This window comes from Tyto alba, unplaced genomic scaffold (assembly GCF_018691265.1).
Source record: "Tyto alba isolate M040663 unplaced genomic scaffold, T.alba_DEE_v4.0 Super-Scaffold_42, whole genome shotgun sequence".
NCBI lineage: Eukaryota > Metazoa > Chordata > Aves > Strigiformes > Tytonidae > Tyto > Tyto alba.
Window position 1 is genome coordinate 13,442,439 of NW_024881318.1, and position 20,592 is coordinate 13,463,030.

General features: G+C 45.1%; 1 protein-coding gene across 4 annotated transcripts in view; it reads left to right on the forward strand.

Annotated features, from left to right (window-relative positions):
• DNAI1 (dynein axonemal intermediate chain 1) overlaps positions 1 to 20,592 on the forward strand; it is a 166,696-nt gene that overhangs the window by 106,361 nt on the left and 39,743 nt on the right. For 2 of the 4 annotated variants that reach the window (XM_042804823.1, XM_042804824.1), the window contains 4 exons: positions 1,259 to 1,346; positions 3,179 to 3,258; positions 11,010 to 11,158; positions 12,051 to 12,150. In XM_042804823.1, coding sequence (XP_042660757.1) covers positions 1,259 to 1,346; positions 3,179 to 3,258; positions 11,010 to 11,158; positions 12,051 to 12,150 — 417 coding nt within the window. The remainder of the gene's footprint in view (positions 1 to 1,258; positions 1,347 to 3,178; positions 3,259 to 11,009; positions 11,159 to 12,050; positions 12,151 to 20,592) is intronic. The other 2 variants (XM_042804826.1, XM_042804825.1) reach the window with 2 other exon arrangements.

Below are 20,592 nucleotides of genomic sequence, written 5' to 3' on the forward strand. Positions count from 1 at the left end.
TCGTGCTTCTTGCTGCTCTCTCTGAGAACAGTTACTGTCATCAATAGGCCAGGACACGTGGGGTGTACAGCAGGGCAAATTAGTGAGAAGGAAGTACATTATTTTATGGAGTTTGACCTTTCTTGAACATTCTGTAAATTTGTACCCCCAAAATATGATAACAGTGTTTTACAGAGTGCTGTTCCCTCTGAATTACAGTACTGAACAGATGCTCACAAGGTCTTCTGCAATCTTCCCTAACATGAAATTCCCTGAGATTGACTTCACCAGGCAGAATCTCTTTTTCCACCTGAGTCCTGCTCTGGGCTTAGAGAAGCTCCAACTAAATCTTGATTCACTGAGCTAAGAAGTTATGTTTTGTTCTCACAGTGCTCCAGTGGGAAATCTGCAGATTCATGAAGACACCCAGTCCTCAGCCCACACTGCTCACTAATTTAATCTTTAGTTCTTTGTTCTTTTTATCAGCCCCAGGGTATTCTTATATTCACAACCAGCTCCATTCTGCAGTGGTATTTTAATTCCCAAAGCTAGTCTAAGAATGGATCTTTGCCCTCTCTTCATTTCCACAAACTCACCCACATTGTGTCTATTTTCATCTGGCTTCTATCTCCCACCTTGATTGTAAGCTCTTTGGGACACAGCCTTTTTGCCCTATGTTCATACATCAACTAGCACAGCTGTGCGTGACCTGCAATGAGAGCTCTTTAGAGCTCTGCTGATAACAGCAACATTGAGCACTTTTCCCCTGGGGGAGCTGCTGCTTGTTATTTAAATCCCAGAAGTTGTGTGTGTTGGGAACTGAGGTGTCTCTGGTGGTAATGGGAAGATGGTAAGAAGCAAAGACTGGCAAGATGGTAAGTTACTACCCATTAGTGTGGATTTTAATTAGCTCCATAATAATATGCAATACCACACTTAAACCTCACAGGGTGATTTCACTTAGCACAATGATTTAAACTGACAGTGTCAACCTCCACTGAAAATGCTGACCCTAAAAGCCAAAGCTTTCCAGGTCAGCTGCATGTGTCTGGATGATGTAACAGAGGCTCTCAGTTCCAGTGCACCAAAGCGTAAGTTTCCTGGAGTCTTTATGCAATACAGCATGTTAGCCAGTTGCCAACTGCAAGCGTGAAACATTAAGCAACTTTTGGACAGCTTTTTAAAAATCCTCCATAAAATTTGCCATTTCAAAGTACTGAATGTCTCTGTATTGTTGCTGTAAAGCATGTTATTCATGTGGAATCTCCTCTGCCTGCAGAATGAGCTGGTTCATACAGATGTCATCAAGCTGTCAGTAGAGGGAACAACGATGCAGGGGCCAGAGGGGCTGCAGCTGCAAACGCTTGGTAGGAGTCCAAGTCCTTGCCATACTTATTAATTACTGACACAAAGCCTTTAATCAGTCATTCTGGGGAATTAAATTGGGAGTGGGGTGTTGAGATGGAAAGGAGCTAAAGAAGGGTTACGCCTCCTTGCTTTCAGCATGTAGTAGGGCAAAGTCTGTCTGGAGCAATGACCACTAATTGAGTCAAGTTTTGCTGGTTACATCTTGCCTTTGCTTGCAGGAGATGGTGAATATTAATTTAAAAAAAGAGGCCATTTTACTCTGATACCCCAATATGGACAAGGCACAGGCTTTACCTGTATTTGTCAAAACTAAGTCAGTTTTGTTCTCCCTACCAGACATTGATCTGGACTGGCCAAGTCAAGATGAAAAGGAGCTTTTTCCCTGTCCTTGGTGCACAGCTCATCCAACCAGTGGTGGGATACCCACTGGCATATGGCTCTCTAACAGCACAGCATCTATTCTGAGCTACTATGCTAGGCTCACTTCATATGAAGTGGAGAGAGTGCAGCCCTTCTAGGCTGAACCCTCTCATGCTGACTGTCCTGTGTTTGAGATAGGATGGGATGAGTCAGCTCCAGAGTTCCTGTACTACACAGGAAGCCTTGAGGAATCCCCTAGTCATCTTCCTGCACCTGCTCTTGGCTGCGAAGCTGCGGCCTGTGCTTGGAGAAGTCACTTGCTCTGCATTTAAGGATTGCAGTGTTTCTAGGCGAGAAACTGCTGAACAATTTGTTTGTGACAAGGTTTGCTTTGCCACATAAGTTGCAGGAGACCAGCTAAAGCAGTACACTGCAGAACTCCCCGGAGGCTTTGGTATTACTTGTTAGTGTTACTGGGAAATGAATTTTCAAAATCTTGTCTTGAATATTTAACAATCTATTTAAATGTTATAAATGCAGACAGTATTACAGGGTTGAAACGACCTTAACAATTCCTTTGAGGACTACATTTTGTTAATGTATAAGACAGCTGCCTTTGCAGAAAGTTCTCTGTAACTGTGCTTCTGAGCCTTCTCTGCTTGTTCTTGTTTCTCGTCTGATGACTACTGTGGGTGTCTCTACTGGTCAACAGCCCCAGGTTGCTCTGGCACTCAGCAGACATCCCACCTTCTGCCCAAGGTCCCTTCTGAAGTTTTCTTTCACCACCATATGAATTAGTTTTCTTGGACGATGTTGCATCTGCCTCAGGAGCAGAAGCCACAGAATCTCAAGGGGTCACATCCTGTTGTGGTCGACACCTGTTTTAAACATAGTTCTCAATGGTTTCAATTCAGGGCTTTTGAAGTTCAGAGGATCCTTCTGTGCCTGACAGAAAATTTCTCCCCAAACCACATCATTTGCTACTGGCTTTACCAAAGTAAGCCTGCTAAATGGCTTCTAAGCTAAGGATTAAAAGGGCACAGGGGGGTATGGTGTGGTGTTTTCTCTCTGTGCTTTTTTATGCATGAGAAACTTTTTTATTTTTGTGAATACTAAACAAACAGAAAAGGTCTGTTCTTCCCCATTAGGAGGCAGGCCTGGTCCTCAGAACTCTTAGATTTGCACCAGGCATTTAAAAATCCTACCAAAGTGGTCAATCTGTTCTTCCAGTTCCCTTCTGGTTCTTCCAATTCTTTTTTCCTTTTCTCTGTGTTGGCTTTTCAATTTACAGGTCTTGGGGACAGGCACAGCTTGGAAAGTGTTTGCAGAAGGGGTGGCTCTAATTTGTTTGGGGAGCTTCTGGCTAATAAATCACTTCTGAAAATGCTGGCAGTGTGTGTACCATAGCCAGGGAGTGTGTGCTGGCCAGATGAACCAATTTCAGTCTCACAGACCTTTCTTCTGTTAACAGGCTGTGGGACATCGTTTGATTTTCACAAAAAGATAGACTATTTGTTTCTTGTTGGTACTGAAGAGGGAAAGATCTATAAGGTAAGAATGGTTTCTTTGTCCCTTCTTTTACATCCCCTAACCTGCGCTTGTCTTTCAGGTTCATCATCTTAACTGTTTGCACAGGCAGTAACAAAGTAAAACTTCAGAGCCTGATCCTGCCCTCAGATCCCTGTGGTGAGCCTGAGACCAGCACAGAGCCACAGAGGGTCACAGGGAGATCTCTGCACAGACCCAATTAAGACCTTATTTTGCAGAAACGTTTTTCATGCAAACTGCATCCCAGAATGCTTTTCAAATTGCAGCTGTGCAAGTGAGACTCTATGATCAGAGAAGAAGTTAAAAGGCATTGGTTCTCTGTCCTTATGGCTATGGGCAAATGGAAGGAAATATCTCTTTTTCCTTCTTAGACCTGTTATCCCATGAGCAGTGAAGCTAATGAAGCCTTGTTTCCTTGACACTAATGTTCCGCAGCCCTTCCGTTCCACAATTACATCCCAGATCCTTTCCCTGGTCCCACTTTCTCATTGCTCTCCTATCTCCAGTTCCTCTCTATCTACTTTAATCCTTCCTCCCTCTGATAAGCCCATGCTGTCCCTAGCTCAATGATCCCATCTCCATGCTATAACCCTTGATTCCTACAGACAGTGCTGGTTACCTCCCCTCCAGTGCCCTCCTTCAGCCTTGGTGCCCAGTGCCATCCGGGAGCTGTTGGCCAGCCAGCTCCAGCCATATGGTGAGGGCAGCAGCCAAGCCTTGATTGCCCTTCCCAGAGCGGGGGCACTGCCCAGATATTCGCACTCCATGGCCATCCCTTTTTTAAGAATGTGTAAGACCTTAATATTGCCAAGTCCTGCGTGCAGCCAGCTTTGGCTGAAATTGCCAGTGAGGCCAAAAGTTGTTTGGGAGGAGAGTCAAACAGACAGCAGGACACAGACATTGTGTTTTCTTAAGAAATCAAGCTAAAAACAGGAAGTCTTGATCTCTGCTGTACGTAGCCTTGAAAATAAGGCCAGTAGCTGCTTACTCATATAACTTGTTTGCACAGCATTCCACTGAGCTGGCTTTGGGGCTTTGTTAGCATTGTAGGCACAGTCCTTCAGCGTGGGGGATGGACCATCATCAGGAGGCTGACGTGCAGAGAAGATCCATCCAGCCATCCCTAGAGGACGCTGTAATCTCCTTCCCCATGTCCTGCCTGCGAAAGGGAAACAAAACAGAGAAAAAGAATTCGAAGGAAATTGTATTCTTAAATCAGTACCAATCACTTAGGCAAGACAGACTTAACAAATATGTATCCCTTCCAGAGGGATGATGCTGATTGAAATCTTTCCCTCTGCCAGGCAGTATCTGTGGAGGATTTCTGAGTAGTGCTCACTTGCATTGGACAAGACAGGTGTGGGTGATGGGCAGTGAGGCTTTTTGTTGATTGTTTTGGAATACAAAGCATTTGTTCAGTCACAGGCAGATGTTCGGAGTTGGCTGGTCACCCCTGGGAGCTGGTACACTGTCTATTGTATTCCAAGTTGTTTGGGTACTGTTGTGTCTAGTCCTGATCAAAAGGCAGTAATGAACCACATGTTTTAATTTCCTCTGTGCTTAGGTGAGAGATGGATGCTAGTGAGTATGACAGTGGATGTCAGTGTTAAGTGGAGGCCACCAGTTACTCTTCAGAAGAAATATTCAGGAAAAATGGTGTCCCATCTGAGCTACAATAGCAAAGGAAATCCTTTGTGGGGGAGCACTGAATAGGAACAGAATTTGACAGCATTTACATTAACAAAGCCATAGGTGTTCCTGCCTTGGATGATCCTCAGTGAAGCTAGAACTAGGATGGGTTTTTAACATAAGGACCGATCCCAGCCCTGAAACCACCCAGCTATTTTAACCGCTTTTTGGGTGGACAAATGCAGAGAGTTACTGTTATATAGGATCTTTTACTGGTGATAAGGCTGATTTTAGGGTTATTGGTAAGCAACAAAACATTCCTGCATTGGTGAGCCTTATCAAAAAGTGGAACCACTCTCACGTTGTGCAACACTGCCCTATAAAACTCAGGTGTTCCCATGGGTAGGAAGAGGCAGTCTTCCATCAGATTATATGGGCTAACACAGGGAAGAGAAATGTTGTGTCTAGCACAAGCAGGCCTCATAGTATCCACAAAAACAGGGGGAAGAATGGTTGCATCATTAGCATCCCCTGAGAGTTTGCTACAAGCAGTTTCGAAAGTTTTGGGATCAACTACTGCTCCAGACATTTCTCAAGGTCTACCATGCAGCTTTAACACAGCCTTTACTGAAACGCTGCATGTCTGAACTGGAGCTACCTGTGGACTCCCTCCCAGAGCCTTGCTCTGCTCGGATGCTGAGGACAGGGACAGTCCTGCAGCTGTTCAGGCAGTTTTTGGGTCCTGTGGCTGCACTGAGCAGGAGTGAGCTGCTCGGGTCTCCGTGCTGCGCTTACCACTGCACATTGAGTGAGAGGGACAGACTCCTTACATGCTGTATGAGTCAGGGATCAAACATGGGCTGCTCTCCACATGGGCCGAATTTTAGATTATTTATTAAATAAATTGGAAAGTGAATTTCAGGGATGTGTTTTTTTAGAGACCAGACATACCCACAAATAGCATGATAATATGTTAATTCTTTAGCTGCAGAACAATTATGATGAATTTTTAAAAATGGCTTTGTTAATAGTGTTTCTGAAGCCAAGAAATCATTATCTCAATTACACACAGACCTATCTATTGCTCTTTTACATAGAGTACAAATTGTTTCTGCATTAATATGATTCTGTAATGCAAAACTGCCTCTTCCCATATCTTATTTGCTGTTTAGGAATCGTCTAGTTTTGGTATCAAAAAGTATGGTCTCTGACATTCATATTGAAATATTATTGTGGCTTCAACTCTTTGTTCAGAATTACTTCTTAATAAACAGGGCTTCAACAGAAAAATTATGAGTTTTGAACATATTAATGTAAGAAAGGGGGGTTTTTCAGTCATAGGTAGTTTGAGAGTATAACAAATTAATATAACAAAACTCAGTGCAAGAATGCATAGAAGGAAAAGGTGATTCTAATTTTAAACAAAACTAATTTCACTCATTCTCTCATACAAAGCACCAGGGCATTTGTATGTGTGTGGTCAGGACAGGATTTCTTGTTGTTATACAGATGACAAAAGGCGCTGCCTGTTGAGTCCTTATCACATCTCTTGGTTTTTCCTTAAATGATAATGACAGACTGGTTTCTGGACAAGCTTTGGCTTCCAGTGACCCTTTAGTAATGGAGGGATTATTTGCCTCAATGTCTAGTCTTGCTTTGTCTTAGGCAAAGTTGTTTTCCTTGTCTGGATAGTTTATGGCTTGAGTTCTGTTACTCATCTTCTTGCCACCTTATCTTTGGAGCTTCTATTTATTCTGTCCAGTTATCTTGTCACTTGACTGACTGCATTTGACATCAATTAAAACAGGTTCTTTCCTGTTGTTTCTCCCAGGGAATTCACATGCCTCTGTTTCCATTCATAAGCCTTTCTACGAATCTTAGCATTTCTGTTACAGATCTCTACAAGAAGGCACTGAGCAAAAACCAAGGAGAACCTCTTATGTTGCTGGTAATAGCTGTTCACAACAACATGAGACACGATTGTGTCAGTGGTTTCTGAAGAGCAGCCGGGTGTCCTCATCTGCCTGGGAGTGCCATTGGTGGGCAGTACCCTTTCTGTTCCAGATACAAACCTCCTCTGAAAAATATTATTTTTTTGATTTCTACATTGCCTTGAGTCTCAGTGTTTCTGTTAATGAAATAAAGAAACCCTCTACATTATAAGGACAGCAATAACCATCTGTTCAGCATGGATTCACCAAGGGCAAACTGTGCTTGACAAACCTGATCACCCTCTACAGCAAAATAACTTGCTCGGTTGATGTGGGTTGAGTGGTGGACATTGTCTACCTGGAGTTCTCCAAGTTTTTTGATGCAGTTCCCCACAGCCTCCTCCTAGCGAAACAGATGCGTTACAGCCTAGACAAGTGGTCTGTGCGGTGGGAGGGGATCAGGCTGACAGGCTGCACCAGCGGGTGGTGGGAAGTAGTTCTTTTTCAAACTGGCAATTTGTCACAAGTGGGGTCCCCAGGGCATCAGTATTGGGCCCAGTGCTGTTTAAATACCTTCATAAGTGATCTGGATGATGGGATCAAGTGCACCCTGACGACATTTGCTGGCAATACCGAACTGAGTGGGGAAGCAAACACTTCAGAAGGGAGACCCATCCTGCAGGAGACCTGGATAGGCTGGAAGAGCGGGCTAACAAGAACCTGATGAAGTTCAGCAAGGATACATGTAAGGTCTTGCACCTGAGAAAACATAATCCAGAGTGCAGCACAGACTGGGATCTACCTAGCTGGGGAGCAGCTCTGTGGAAAGGGACCTGGGGGTTCTGGTGGACAACAAGCTCAGCATGGGTGAACGGTGTGCTGCAGCAGCAAAGAAGGTCAACAGGATGCTGGGCTGCATCAACGAGGACATCACCAGCAGAGGTAAAGAAGTCACCATCTCACTCTACTCAGTGCTCGTCAGGCCACGTCTGGAACACTGTGTTCAGTTTTGGTTCCTGCTATACAAAAAAGTCATGGACAGGTTGCAGAGGGTCCAGAGAAGGGCCACAGAGATGATCAAGGGACTGGGAAGCCTGACATGTGAGGAAAGGCTGAGAGAGTTGGGTTGGTACAGCCGTGAGAAAAGAAGGCTTAGGGGAGACCTTATCACCATGTTCCAGTATTTAAAGGGTGGCTACAAAGAAGATGGAGATTTCCTTTTTATCAGGACACATGGAAAAGACAAAGGGTAATGCGTACAAGTTACTGCTGGGGAGATTCTGGTTAGACATAAGAGGAAAATTATTCACAATGAGAACAATCAGCCACTGGAATAATCTCCTCAGGGAAGTGGTGGATTCCACAACATTGGACACTTTTAAGATTCAGCTGGACAGTGTGCTGGGCCATCTTGTTTAGACTGTGCTTTTGCCAGGAAGGTTGGACCAGATGATCCTTGAGGTCCCTCCCAACCTGGTATTCTATGATTCATGGATGCGGAGGAGTTTCGTGTCAGGCTAACATCTAGTGTAAACTGAAGTGCTGTTAATTAAGATTATTCATAAGTTTTCTGTCCTTGGAGTCCCCCTTTCCTCTCAGTATTCCTCCCCTATGTTTTGCAGCCCTGTCACCAGTCATCTTCAGACTGGTTTCCTGTATTGCCATAGTCACATTCTTGCTTTCCTGTCTTATCATAAAAATACCATTTAATATTCACACACATCTACTACCATTTAAATAGGAGGAAAACATTCTCAGCATATTGGAACAGTGCTCTAGAAGATCAGACAGGCTGCATAAATGCCTGGTCCCTGAATCTACTCATCCTCTTCAAAGCTGTCTTGTCAGGAGTTAGGCATCACATTTTCCAGTGGTTTTGTTTTCGTTCTGACATGTGTCTAATAACTGTAGGTTTTTTAAACTGAATAGTAGGAGAAGACTTTGCCAGCAGTTCTAGTTAGCTCAGAAATTCTTTTATTCATTAAAGTCATACTTTTTTTCTGAAGTTTTTCTCAAGTTTGTGGTGTTTCTTCAAAATGCATCTTGGAAGAACATGGCCCTGTCTCACACATCAGAGGTGATACCAAAGGTTGGGATGAACATGTTGTGGGGCTGGCGGGACTGCCAGAGCAGGGTGTATGGCTATAGCAGGCACGCAGGGTTCGTTTCTCACAAGGGAGACAGCTAGGCATTTGCCCTACAGAACATTTTTGCTCATTATTTCACAGGAAAACTGCAGATCCCTTTCCTGTCAGGGTCTAGGCCTCAGCTCTGGACAAGGCTTGCAGACTGCAAAACCAGTGCTGTGGATCAGCACATCTCAGAGCATGGCATGCCTCTGTACCAGTGCCGAGAGAGCTGCACTGATCAAGGGCTCATCCCCAACAAGGCTTTAAAAACAGCGCGCTGAGCATTACAATTCTGTTGGATGCAGACAAATCTGGTTAGGATCTCACTCTTCAAAGTCCTCAGGTATTAGAGACCTTCAATCCCCATACTTGGAAGAACAGATGGATAAAGAAGCTTCTCTCTTGTGTTAATTCCTCATGACCTGTTCTGTCTGTTCCCAGTAAAGTGACTTTCAAAACAAGCCAAGTACCAATTTTCCTGGTGACTGAACATTAAGAATTATGACGTTATGAAGTTATGAAACATGCCATTAAAGGTGATTTCAGTCCCACAATTACACATAGGGACAGTAACTCAGAGACACAGTATGCACCAAACTATTAGCAAGCTATAGGTGCTGTCAATAAATCTCAGTGGGACATAAGCCACTTCCATGTTTCCGTTTCCTATCACAGCAAGCCTCCCAGGGATGCAGGAGCTGCTGCTGTGTGAATAGTTTAGTACCCTCAATCCAGTACCTGCACCAGTGCACAAGGACATCCGAAGAAAACAGGTCTGAGTACCCAGACAGGGAGTGTCATCTGTAATAAACAGTTAAGCCTTATGATTAGTTAGAGCTTTGGTTTGGAAGATTTAAACTCATGTAACACTTCAGCAATCCAGCCACTTGGGTAGATGATATGTTGCTGAATTCATTAGGGAGTAATGAAAGGTGCTGAAAATCCCTTGCAGTGACAGTGCTGAGGCAGACCAACAGAAAATCCTGAAACCAAACCCAGTCTGCTGGGTGGATACGGTTCTGTTTGGAAACACAACCAAGAGGATGTTACTTGTGAGATTAGGTCCTTGTTAATGAAGGAAGCCTCCAGTCCCCTTGGAAGGAAGGAGATTTGGGGAGGATAACCTCATTTTTCTGTGTACACAGAACTGACAGAATCTGGATCGAGTCCCGTATTCTTCTCATACAGACAAGCAGGCTGTAATTTCTTCCCCCCTTCATGAGCTCACACACAAAGTGACTTTGACACGTCTCCCAAATGTTTTCCAGCTCTTGCACATTTCCTACATTTTGCCATTCAGTAGCACCCGCAGCTGTGATGCTGCTGGCCTGACCCTTGTGTGCATGTGCAGGGTTTGCCCGGTTTACAGGCCACTGTTAGCTGGGGTACATGGTGGCCCTCCTGCCTGTCAAGGACATGCCTGAGTGCTGGCCAACCTCATGTAGTTCTCACACTGCTCCGAGAAGTCATGAGTGGCACAAAAGAATAAAGCTGCAGCGCTGTGTGATGGGGCAGGTTCTCAGAGCAGGCTGCTGCAGGGTGATAGCAGGGAAAGGACTTCTGGCATGTTCCCAAAAACCTTAGAGCCAAAGGGTCTGACAGATCATTCTTGTGCTGAGAGCACTGTTACTGGAGGTTTTAACTGCGATACTTCAAATGCACATGGTGCTGTGTGCTCCTGAGAAGCACAAGAGCCATTTTTCTCTTGCCTTTCCTGAGAGCATTTTACAGAGGCACGGTGGGAGCCTGGGCTGGCAGGAAAGGCAATGGGGCTCCTGCAGTGGAGAATGGGCTCTGGAGCCTGGATCTGGATGTAAATACAATCAGACAAATTCCTGCCTCTGTGTATTGCAGAGGAGAGCTCAGTGTTGCCTGCAAGTGGGGTGAAACACCATGTGCTGAATTATTTCATTTCTGTAACACCTCTGGGTAACCAGCCACTTCTCCCTAGCCAGCCCAAAAGAACCTGAGAGACCATACAAGTATTCAGAGGCATCTTTCTGCAGGAGTATGAGCTCCAGAAGAAGGTCTAGCTCTGATTACTTACTAGTTTTTTCCACTGCAGTGTTCAAAATGCTATTCAAGCCAGTTTCTGGATGTGTTTGAAGCCCATCACATGGCTGTGGACTCAGTCAGCTGGAATCCCTACCACTTGAAAGTCTTCATTTCCTGCAGCTCTGACTGGACAGTCAAGATTTGGGATCACACCATCAAGTAGGTCCTGCTGGGTTGTGGCGTGGGTGGGGAGGTCCAGCCTGACATGCCAGCTGCACATGTCGAATCTGCTCGTACCTCAGTCCCAGTTTCCCTCTTAGTTGTTGGTATTGCTAATTGCTCTCTTATCTCTGTTTCTGGGGCTGATGACTCAGATTTGTACTCCCCAGGTATGAGGTATAAGATATAGCATCTGCTGCCCCAGGAGCTTGCCAGGCAATGCGATTCAGCACAGAGCCTGACTGCTTCATTTTGGATCTGGCCTTCTCCAGGCAGGACCTACTGTGGCAGGGTTGTTCTTCTGGAGCAACGCGATAGAGAATTGTCAGGAGCTGACTTATGGCCTCAGAGGCCAGACATGTCCTAAGAGCCAGAGAGGCAAAAAAAAAGTTGGAACATTTAAAAATAGATAATCAAGTTCAGGGTTAGTGGTTGAGGAATGTCTGGTTTCAATCAGGAAATTGATTTTATTGTAAATCAGTCAGTCAAATGTTTCCTGTTGCCAATACTGCTTTAATATTCGATGTTGTTGTGAGAAGTCCAGAGAGGGAAAATAATTTTCTCCCATATGATTATTCACCAGAGAGACTCCATCTTGCTATGTGTGTTAGGGAGAAGCTTTCAAAATGCTTTTGGACAGAAATGAACATGCTACCTTTCTTCTCATCGCAGCAGGACCAATCCAAATCCATTTGAGTTGATACTGAGCTTTGCTTTGCCTTTGGCTCAGACCCTGAGTGGTATCTGACATAGAGAAATACCCCATCTCCCACTTCTACAGGTGGCCTTGAACAACACAGGCTGCAGTATCAAAGTGTTTATAGTGCAATGTTTCTCTTCCAGAGCGGCATGTGTTTAAATTAATTCTTCTCCCTGGGTCTTTTTTTTACAGGACTCCAATGTTTATTTATGACCTGAATTCTGCTGTAGGGGATGTTGCATGGTCCCCTTACTCCTCCACGGTCTTTGCTGCAGTCACCACTGATGGCAAGGTGAGAGGCTGAAAGCAAGGCTGCTTTGATTCGAGTTGAGAGAAAGTCAAGGGAGATTAGGGGTGAGTGTGGGGACGGGTCAGCCCAATCCTGGCCAAACATGTCAGGGACCTTCAAATCCCCCTCCAGCAGGAATCCACCACAGCCACAGGCTGACTTGGCTGCAGCTTGGCTGAGCTGCTTGCCTTAGGATGACAGAGACATTTGGTAGCTCAAGGCCCTAAAATTAATTCCTTTTTGTTCAGTCTGATGACAGAGAACACAGAAGTCATAAAGCACCAGATATAAGGAAGCAAGGGCAGCAGCATTTCTTACTCCTTCTCCCCCTAAGGTCTACCACACCCCTACAAGCAACAAGGCCAGAAATCTCTCAAATGTGGCCCAATCATGCAAACAGTTGATGCTAAATCTCAAATCAGTGCTTTTAGCAGATGCTGAGGATCAGCTGCACATCTCACTGCAGTCTTGACAAACCCATCAGAATTGCATGTGAGTCCTCTCCTTTAGGCATGGGCGCTACTTGGGGGCCAAGCCCCGCCAACCTCTAGCAAGCCAAGCCTCCCTGCAGTCCTAGTTTGCTCCTCTTACCCTAAGGATGGATGTATTCAGAAGACAGAGACAAAAGCAGGGTTCAGGGAACAGGCTGTTTTTTCTTACTCTTTCCTGCCCTTGGCAGGCATATCCCCAGGCATGAACTGCTCTCTCCTTCTCAGTGCCTCTCCTGCTGCATTAGGGTAGGTGTTGCAAATCCATGCAAATCCCTGCTTGCTCTCATGTTGACCACACCAGTGCAGGTGTGCTGGGGACTCTTTATCAGGGAGTGTAGTGATAGGACAAGGGGTAACAGTTTCAAGCTGAAAGAGGGTGGATTTAGATTAGATATAAGGAAGAAATTCCTCACTCTGAAGGTGGTGAGGCACTGCCACAGGGTGCCCAGAGCAGCTGTGGCTGCCCCCTCCCTGGAAGGGTTCCAGGCCAGGCTGGACGGGGCTTTGAGTGACCTGGGCTGGTGGAAGGTGTCCCTGCCCATGGCAGGGGGGTTGGAACTAAATGATCTTTAAGGTTCCTTCCAACCCAAACCATTTTCTGATTCTCTGTGTTAAATCAGCTTATTAATCAGTGCATCCCTGGGGATGGAGACATGATGCTCCAGATCAGAGCACCCCTAGTATGAGCTGACATCACTGCATTGGTTCTGAACCTCTAGGGTATAGAGAAGCAATAGAATAAAGTGATTATATACTTATATTGATATTTAAAAATCAATTATAGTAATATGTTCAGGATCAGCCAATAGAACTTTGTTCCAGTTAAACAAAATCAACATTTTGCTATTGTATGAGGATGTCTCCAAGAGTAATGATTTGGTAATGAAGTACTTAGACCAGTCCTAATATTGAGATGATGGCAGTTATATTTTTGCCCCTAGCCATCCATCCTAGTAGCTCAGATGGTTAATTTGGGCCTGGCAAGTAGCCAGGGCATGTTGCTATCCATCAACACTGGTTTTGTACTGTAGGACCACATTGCTCTGTCACTATGGGTGGTATGTTTTGCTGGTATAAATTGGAAAGTCTGTGAAGTTTGGCCAAATTACTCTAGCAAAAAGATGGCCTTTATATATCTCTATCATTGAAATGATGCCTTGGTGACTTTATTGCAGTTTAACCTTTATGTTATAACAAAAAATTCATTTCACTGATACACTGGCTCAGGCTGTGAATTTGTCTCTCCCAGGCTAAACAATAGAAATCTCTTCCCTGGGATACCTGGCCTCCCTGGAAAGCTCAGGATGCCACAGCCAACAGAAAGCAGTGTTTATGCTTTCTCATTGCAGGCAGAGTCAGGACTGGACCCTTTGTTTATGGATCTGTCTGTCCCCATTCTCCCATATACTAAATTAAGGACCTGCATGAATGAAATGAATGTATTCAGTGTTACACATCCTCTGACATGTCTTCCACAAGAGAAGTTGGATGTACCTTCAAACCTGGCGAGCGTCTTGCTAACATTCACAGCTTTGATTGAGTGCTGGGGTGAGCAGTGCAGAGAACTGTGGTACCCCAGCTATGTCCTAGTGCCTGACTGTGGGAAAGAGGATGCAGATATCTGCAGGCAGTGGTGCATCCTTGCCAGCATGAGCAGATGGGGGGCAAACACTGGGTGTACTTGGATTTCTTATTCATGTGGTCAAGTTTCTGCAGAGATGGCTTATCTCTAGGGAGGCTTTGTGCTGCTCTCTTGGTCTAGGTTCTTTATCAGAGCTTTACCTGCTGCAAGGAAGCTCTTAAGGTCTTGGCAGGTGTCATGGTTTAAACCCGGCTGGCAGCCAAACGCTACATAGCCACTTACTCACCCTCCCCCTGTCTGGGGGATGGGGAAGAGAATTGGAGGGTAAAGGGAGACTCATAAGTTGAGATAAAAACAGTTTAATAATAAAAAACCCCCAAAACAATAAGAGAAAGTACAAATAGGTAATGCGCAATGCGATTGCTCACCACCCATCAACCCAAGCAAGAGAGAACCCCCCTCCTTCCCGGCTGCCCCTCCTCTGTATACTGAGCTGGATGTTACATGGTATAGAATGTTTCACTGGCCAGTTTGGGTCCAGTGCTCTGGCCGTGCTCCCTCCCAGCTTCTCATGTACCTGCACATGGGCAGGACGTGGGGAATTGAAGAGTCCTTGATCTCTTAGCAACAACTGAAAACATCAGTGTGTTATCAGCATTCTTCTCATACCCGATCCCATACTGAATCCAAAACACAGCACTATTCTAGCTGCTAAGAAGAAAAATTAACTCTATCCCAGCTGAAACCAGGACAGCAAGAGTTTGTGCAATGGAGTGTCTGCATCCCACCCCTGGCTTGTCCTAGCCAGTGCTGCAGTGATTCTACTGGTGGTGGTGCAGTCACATTAGCTGCAGCATCCATGGGCCTGGAGTTCATATGAGGCCATGAATAAGACAGAAGACTGTCTGATTTGGCAGCACTGCACCCAGGGTATCTCACCTTGGTTATCCTGCCTTGGATCTAATTCAGTAGTCCTAATTAGATCCTAATCTAGTAGAATCTAAATCTGCTTTGTGCCTTTAGTACCAAACTCTGAGAGTGGCCATCAGCCAAGAGCAGCCCATTATTGGGCTACCTGGCAGGAAAGGTCCAGGCAAGAACTGCCTTCTCATTGCAGTAGACTGGGCAGAACTGATGCTGATAGAAATCCTGGGCCTCTGTGTTAGACACTAACCATGCTGGGTCCAGCAGGGTGTGTCAGAGACATGGTTTAGTTTCTATTTTGAACAGAATCCTCTAGATCTGCAGTGGAAGTGGAATAAATAGTTGTTTACAGCCTTTTCATTCCTGTACATATTCCACTTTGTAATAGAGTGCACTTCTTGGGAATAGCTCAGCGCCTTGCAAAGGGCAGTCTCTGTTAATACTCGGAAAAAAATCTACATTAACAGAATATTCTGATTCTGTGATACATAAAACTACATGATGTGCAGCCAGAAAATAAAACATTAAAGGTCTCCTGTTCATAAACAGCCTCTAGCTTTGCATCCGTATATAATTATGCGTGCAGAACATAAAGGTTGCCTGGAGGTCATTTTAAAATCAGGTCCTAATTGCAGTCTTAAAGAGATACCTGGCATAATTTGAAAAACACATTTCCTTATGCAAGCTGATGCTACGTGTCCAAAATGTGTGTATCAGGCTCCTAACTCCTAAAACTGACTCAGAAATTGGGGTATTCTATAATCTAAAAATCTCTTGATCCCCATGAATCCCAGAGGTGGAGTTTTAAGAGAAGCTCTAAATATCAGGGGTATTATGATAAAATGTGTGTGTTGGCAGCTGGGCATCTGCTTTGGGCAGCACCACCTCTTCATAAATAATCTGAGTGTGCATTCTGCTACTGGTGCAGTGGATACTAACTGCTACTATCGCTCTTTATCATGTTCAGGGTAATTTCCTCAGTCTCCTGCTCTGCCTGATGGCCATTTTATATCAGAATAAGCATAAATGATTTGCAATGAAAATTGAAATAAAATAAAATGATCACTGAGACATGCACATCCGTGCCAACACTGCTGGAAAAAAAAAACTCCCAATTCTATAACTAGATGCCTAAATAAGTGGCCTGATTTTAAAAGGACTGGACAGCCAGCTGCTTTTATGGGAGCTAGTCTCTGCTGGATATGCTCAGAGTGGTTGCTATAGAGCATTCAGCTTTGGTTTCAATCAGTGTGCTATGTCCTCTGCAGTTTTGCTCTGTGATTGCATTTCAGTTGACACTTACATTCCTTGAAGACTCCACAGTGGTTCCTAAAGCAGACAGGTGGAGAGATCTGTTATTTCCAAACAAGAGACCTACAGCTCAGTTGGCTGGCAGCAGCTCTGTCGTCCCTCCAGGGCATCTCCTACAGGCACCTGGGTGTAGGTACTGATGTGATTAGCACTGAAATAAAAGAAGGTTAGAGAACACCTAGTTTAGTTTAGGTTATGAATGGTAAAAGCCTGACATGAAGAAGAAAAGCTAGCTGTGATGAGAGACCTGCTTTGGAAATAAAAAAAATATGGAAGTGGATTTGGATATCTGGACCCTTACATTTAGGGTGCAGAAAAGCTGGGGATGTTGGTCAGCTTATTGTAAGGACAGAGGGCAGAGAAATGGGGAGGGGTGGAATACAATCCCTGTGTCTTTCAGCAGGATTTGCCTTTGGGAGTTTGCTTTGAGCCCATCTCAAATTTATGCTTAAAGCAGAAAAAAATTGAAACATGTAGAAGTGGGAATCGTACCTGAAATTTCCTTCTTGGGCTTCTTTTGCTTACTTTCCTTAAATAAGGAAATGGTGTTGGCAGGTTGTAGAGGGGCGATGCCACAAACCTCCACTTCTGGCTCATTCTGGGCATATGGGTGCTTTCTTGTGATGAATTCATGCATGAATTGTTACCCCTGTTAAAAAATCCAAAGACACCCTTGTCACAAGTGTCCCCAGATGGCTGGATCCCAGGCTGTGGGTCACAGCTGTCCCACATGATGGCTGTAATAGCGTGGTTAGGCTGGGCTTGTTCAGCCTGGAGAATGAACCCAGCAGCAGCCTGCTAGTGTCTACAAGCAGGTCATCAAGAAGTTAGAGCTAAGCTCTTCACAACAGTGCATGAAAAGATGAGACACAACAGCTGAAATGAGTTGAAATGAGAGGTTTGGACTGGAGTTAAGGAGAAACTTTCATTGTGAAGGCACTCAATTAATGGGACAGCTTGCCCAGAGAGGTTGTGCCATCTCTGTCTATGGTGGTTTTCAAGACCAGATAGGGTAGAGCCCTGAGCAGTGGCATCTGATCTCAGAGCTGACCCTGCTTTGGGCAGGAGGTTGGAATAGAGACTTCTGGGGTCTCTTCCAGCCTGAATTACCTTCTAGACCTGTGACACTGTGAAATATCCTTTTGTGAGAAGGAGGATCCCAGGGGGTTTACAACAGGCTTGGGAGCATGCACTAAGTACAAGTCCATTTGCTCTCATGTTTTTGTGGTCTGTGCCCTTCATGACTAATGCAACAAGAACAAGGTGATGTTCTAGCCATCTTTAGTAAATACTGATAGCCTCCAGACAAATGCCATCCAAGTGTGCTCTCTGAAGAGAAAGCCACTCAGACATATGCTCCAGTGCTTTTCCCTATTACTGAAGCTGTTGACCTTTCAAGATATGAAATACTCAAAGTGACCCAAACCTTCAGGAAATTATCAAATGGTTTGTGCAGCTCAGGAAGTAAGTGTGCCCTTTCCTGCTTATATAAACATATTTTACTGAACAACTGTTTTGTATGAGAAGTCTTGAAGACCAGGTTCCTGTTGTATATCACTTATAGGGTAAGATGCCAAAAAAATGCCTATTGTCTTAATACCCATCCTTTCCCAGCTAGGAGAGAAACACTCGCTTGGCACTGGCATGTGCGTGTGTGTGTTCACAGAGCAATTTGCAGAGACTTGCTGCCCATTTAGAATTAACTGGCAGCAAAAAACAATCTCTGTCTTTAAAAGCATGAGCGATTTTGCACATAAGAGGCTTGCTAAACCTTTCAGGTTTGCAAATCATTCACTGTGCATTTTGGACCTAATCCTGCCTCTCGTTGTAGGGCATAAATCAGGGGTGCCAGCAGACCTCTCAGCATCAGTTTATGCTTCTGCTTAGGGCAGTCAGGACTGTGAACCACTCATGGCTACAGATGTCCCTGCTGCATCCAAATCTTTCCTCCTACCCTTCTGCAGTAGCCCATTAGGTTTATCCATGCCTTATGGGGCTGCTGCTAGCTCTGCAGGGCTGGGACAAGGTGTCCCCTGGCTCTCTGCACCATGCCTGGAACAATTGCTGGGGTGTGAAAACTAAATGAATGCAGGTCCCTTTGTCGTCAAAGATCCAGAAGGACCTTTGACTAGGCTGAAGTGGGCAAGAGCTTTCTTAAAATGGCTTTGAAATTGCATTCACAGTGTAAGTGGTTGTTTTCCGATAAAACTGTTCATTTTCTTCTGCCACAAAACCGAAAAGTCTCTTTCTTATTCTCTGCTGAATCTTTGAGATTGATATGGACTGCTGGGCAGACTTATGTCTGCTTTAAAACAAGGGCTGGTGGCATGTCAAAACTCAATCAGGTAGATGGGGGGAATGCCTGGAATTAATGCTGCCTCCACTTCGTGCTAGTCGGGCTGTCCTCCCTTCTCCTCCCCCAGCCACCAGGCTCTCTGTGCACTGGCATTTCTCTCCCTTAGCAGCAGCTTTTAGGGAGTAAGCCATCCTGGAAGACTTTGGTTTGCCCTTCGGAGTTTGAGCCTTCACCTCTATCCTGCTGCAGTTCCCATTATAGAGTGTTCTGATGAGCTCCAAGCCTCAAGATGTGTGTCAGGCACCTCAGGACACTACTACTTACTCACATCCCTTAGCTACTGAGTTGCAGGTGAGGTGACTGTCAACACAGTAGTTGATTTCAGTGCAAAGTCAAACTGATAAATTTAAGCTCCTTTTGTCAGTGGCTTTGCAGGAATTGTTTCTTACACAGATGCTCACAGGTCAGTTTTTCTTTACTAGAGCTATTTCTCTTTCAGGTTATGAAATACAGCATTTTGACAAAACCCACCTGCTGAGATTAACTAATTCATTCAGCCACACAGGAAACACGTTTGCCTTTTTCTGCTGGCATGGATTTATGTGAATGAAAAAATTACTTGGGCAACATCTCCAAAGATTTCGTTGATTCACCTGTTAGCTTTGCATTAAAAACCTACTGGGGGCACAGAGCCCATCAGGAGTATCTGCGTCCATTTAAAAAGCTGCTCTTAGGTGCCTCTCTGCTGTGTTGTTATTGACTGCTGCTAAGAATGGCCCCTCACTTGGATTTCAATTTGCAAGTGGGGACAACTGATATTAGGGCCACTGAGAGCCTCCAGCTGTCTGCCCCATGCTGCTGTACAGAGACATCAGCTCCTGAACCTTGATGTTTACTGTTTGGCATTTTATAATGAACTGAAATCTGTGCTGGTTTGCTTGAAATGCCAGTCTCCAAACCTTGACAGTTTGATATCTGCCTTATGAACAGCTTTGCTGGCCTGCTATGGGGCTGCAGGTGGCAGAAAGCAGTGTCTGCTTCTCCTGTCAGACTCGATGCTGCCCCTGCTTGTGCAACTGCCTGCCTCCCCTCATGCCCCAGCCTCCAGCGCTGACTCTCTGTGGCAGGGCATAGCCAGGACCCTGCGAAGAGATGGAGCTTGGTCCTAGTCTATGGACATAGTTTCAGCCTGACATCAGGGGCCGGGCTGTGGGTCACTGTTGAAAGGGTTCAGGGGGGGACTGGCACAGCTGGGATGTATTCATGTGCATCTTGGGAGATTTTCCCCAGGGCATGTAAGGCACTTGTTGAAACAATCTCCCTGTTCTTCACCAGGTATTTGGGATGAGATGGTAGAATAGGGGAGTGTCAGAGGACAGGAGGAAAGACTCTTTCCCCAGTATTCAGGATCATGACAATGCAGGGGAAACTAGGCAGCCTAAATATGCTATCCAGAAAGATCTTGGGACAAATCATTGAGTGGTCTATTTGTAAGCACTGGTAGATCAAGGAACAGCCGGTCTAGTAAGGCTTTAGTAAGGCCATATCACATAAAACTGATCTAATACAGTTCTTGAGAGTAACAGGCCTGGTATATCAAGATGTAATACGTGCTTACAGGTTGACTTCAGGAACACTGTTGGCACAAGCCCATAAGCAAGCTACAAGGCAGGTGAGAAGGTGGATGTGGCATGATGGAGTTCATCCTCAGCAGTGTGCAGTGTGGCTAAGGATGCTTCAGGGAGTGGGGCTGGTGCTGAAACCCAGCAGTAACTGTAGGGGGACTAAGTGGACAGGACTTAAAAGTACCTTGGTGCCAGAACTGAAACTGTAAACAATCT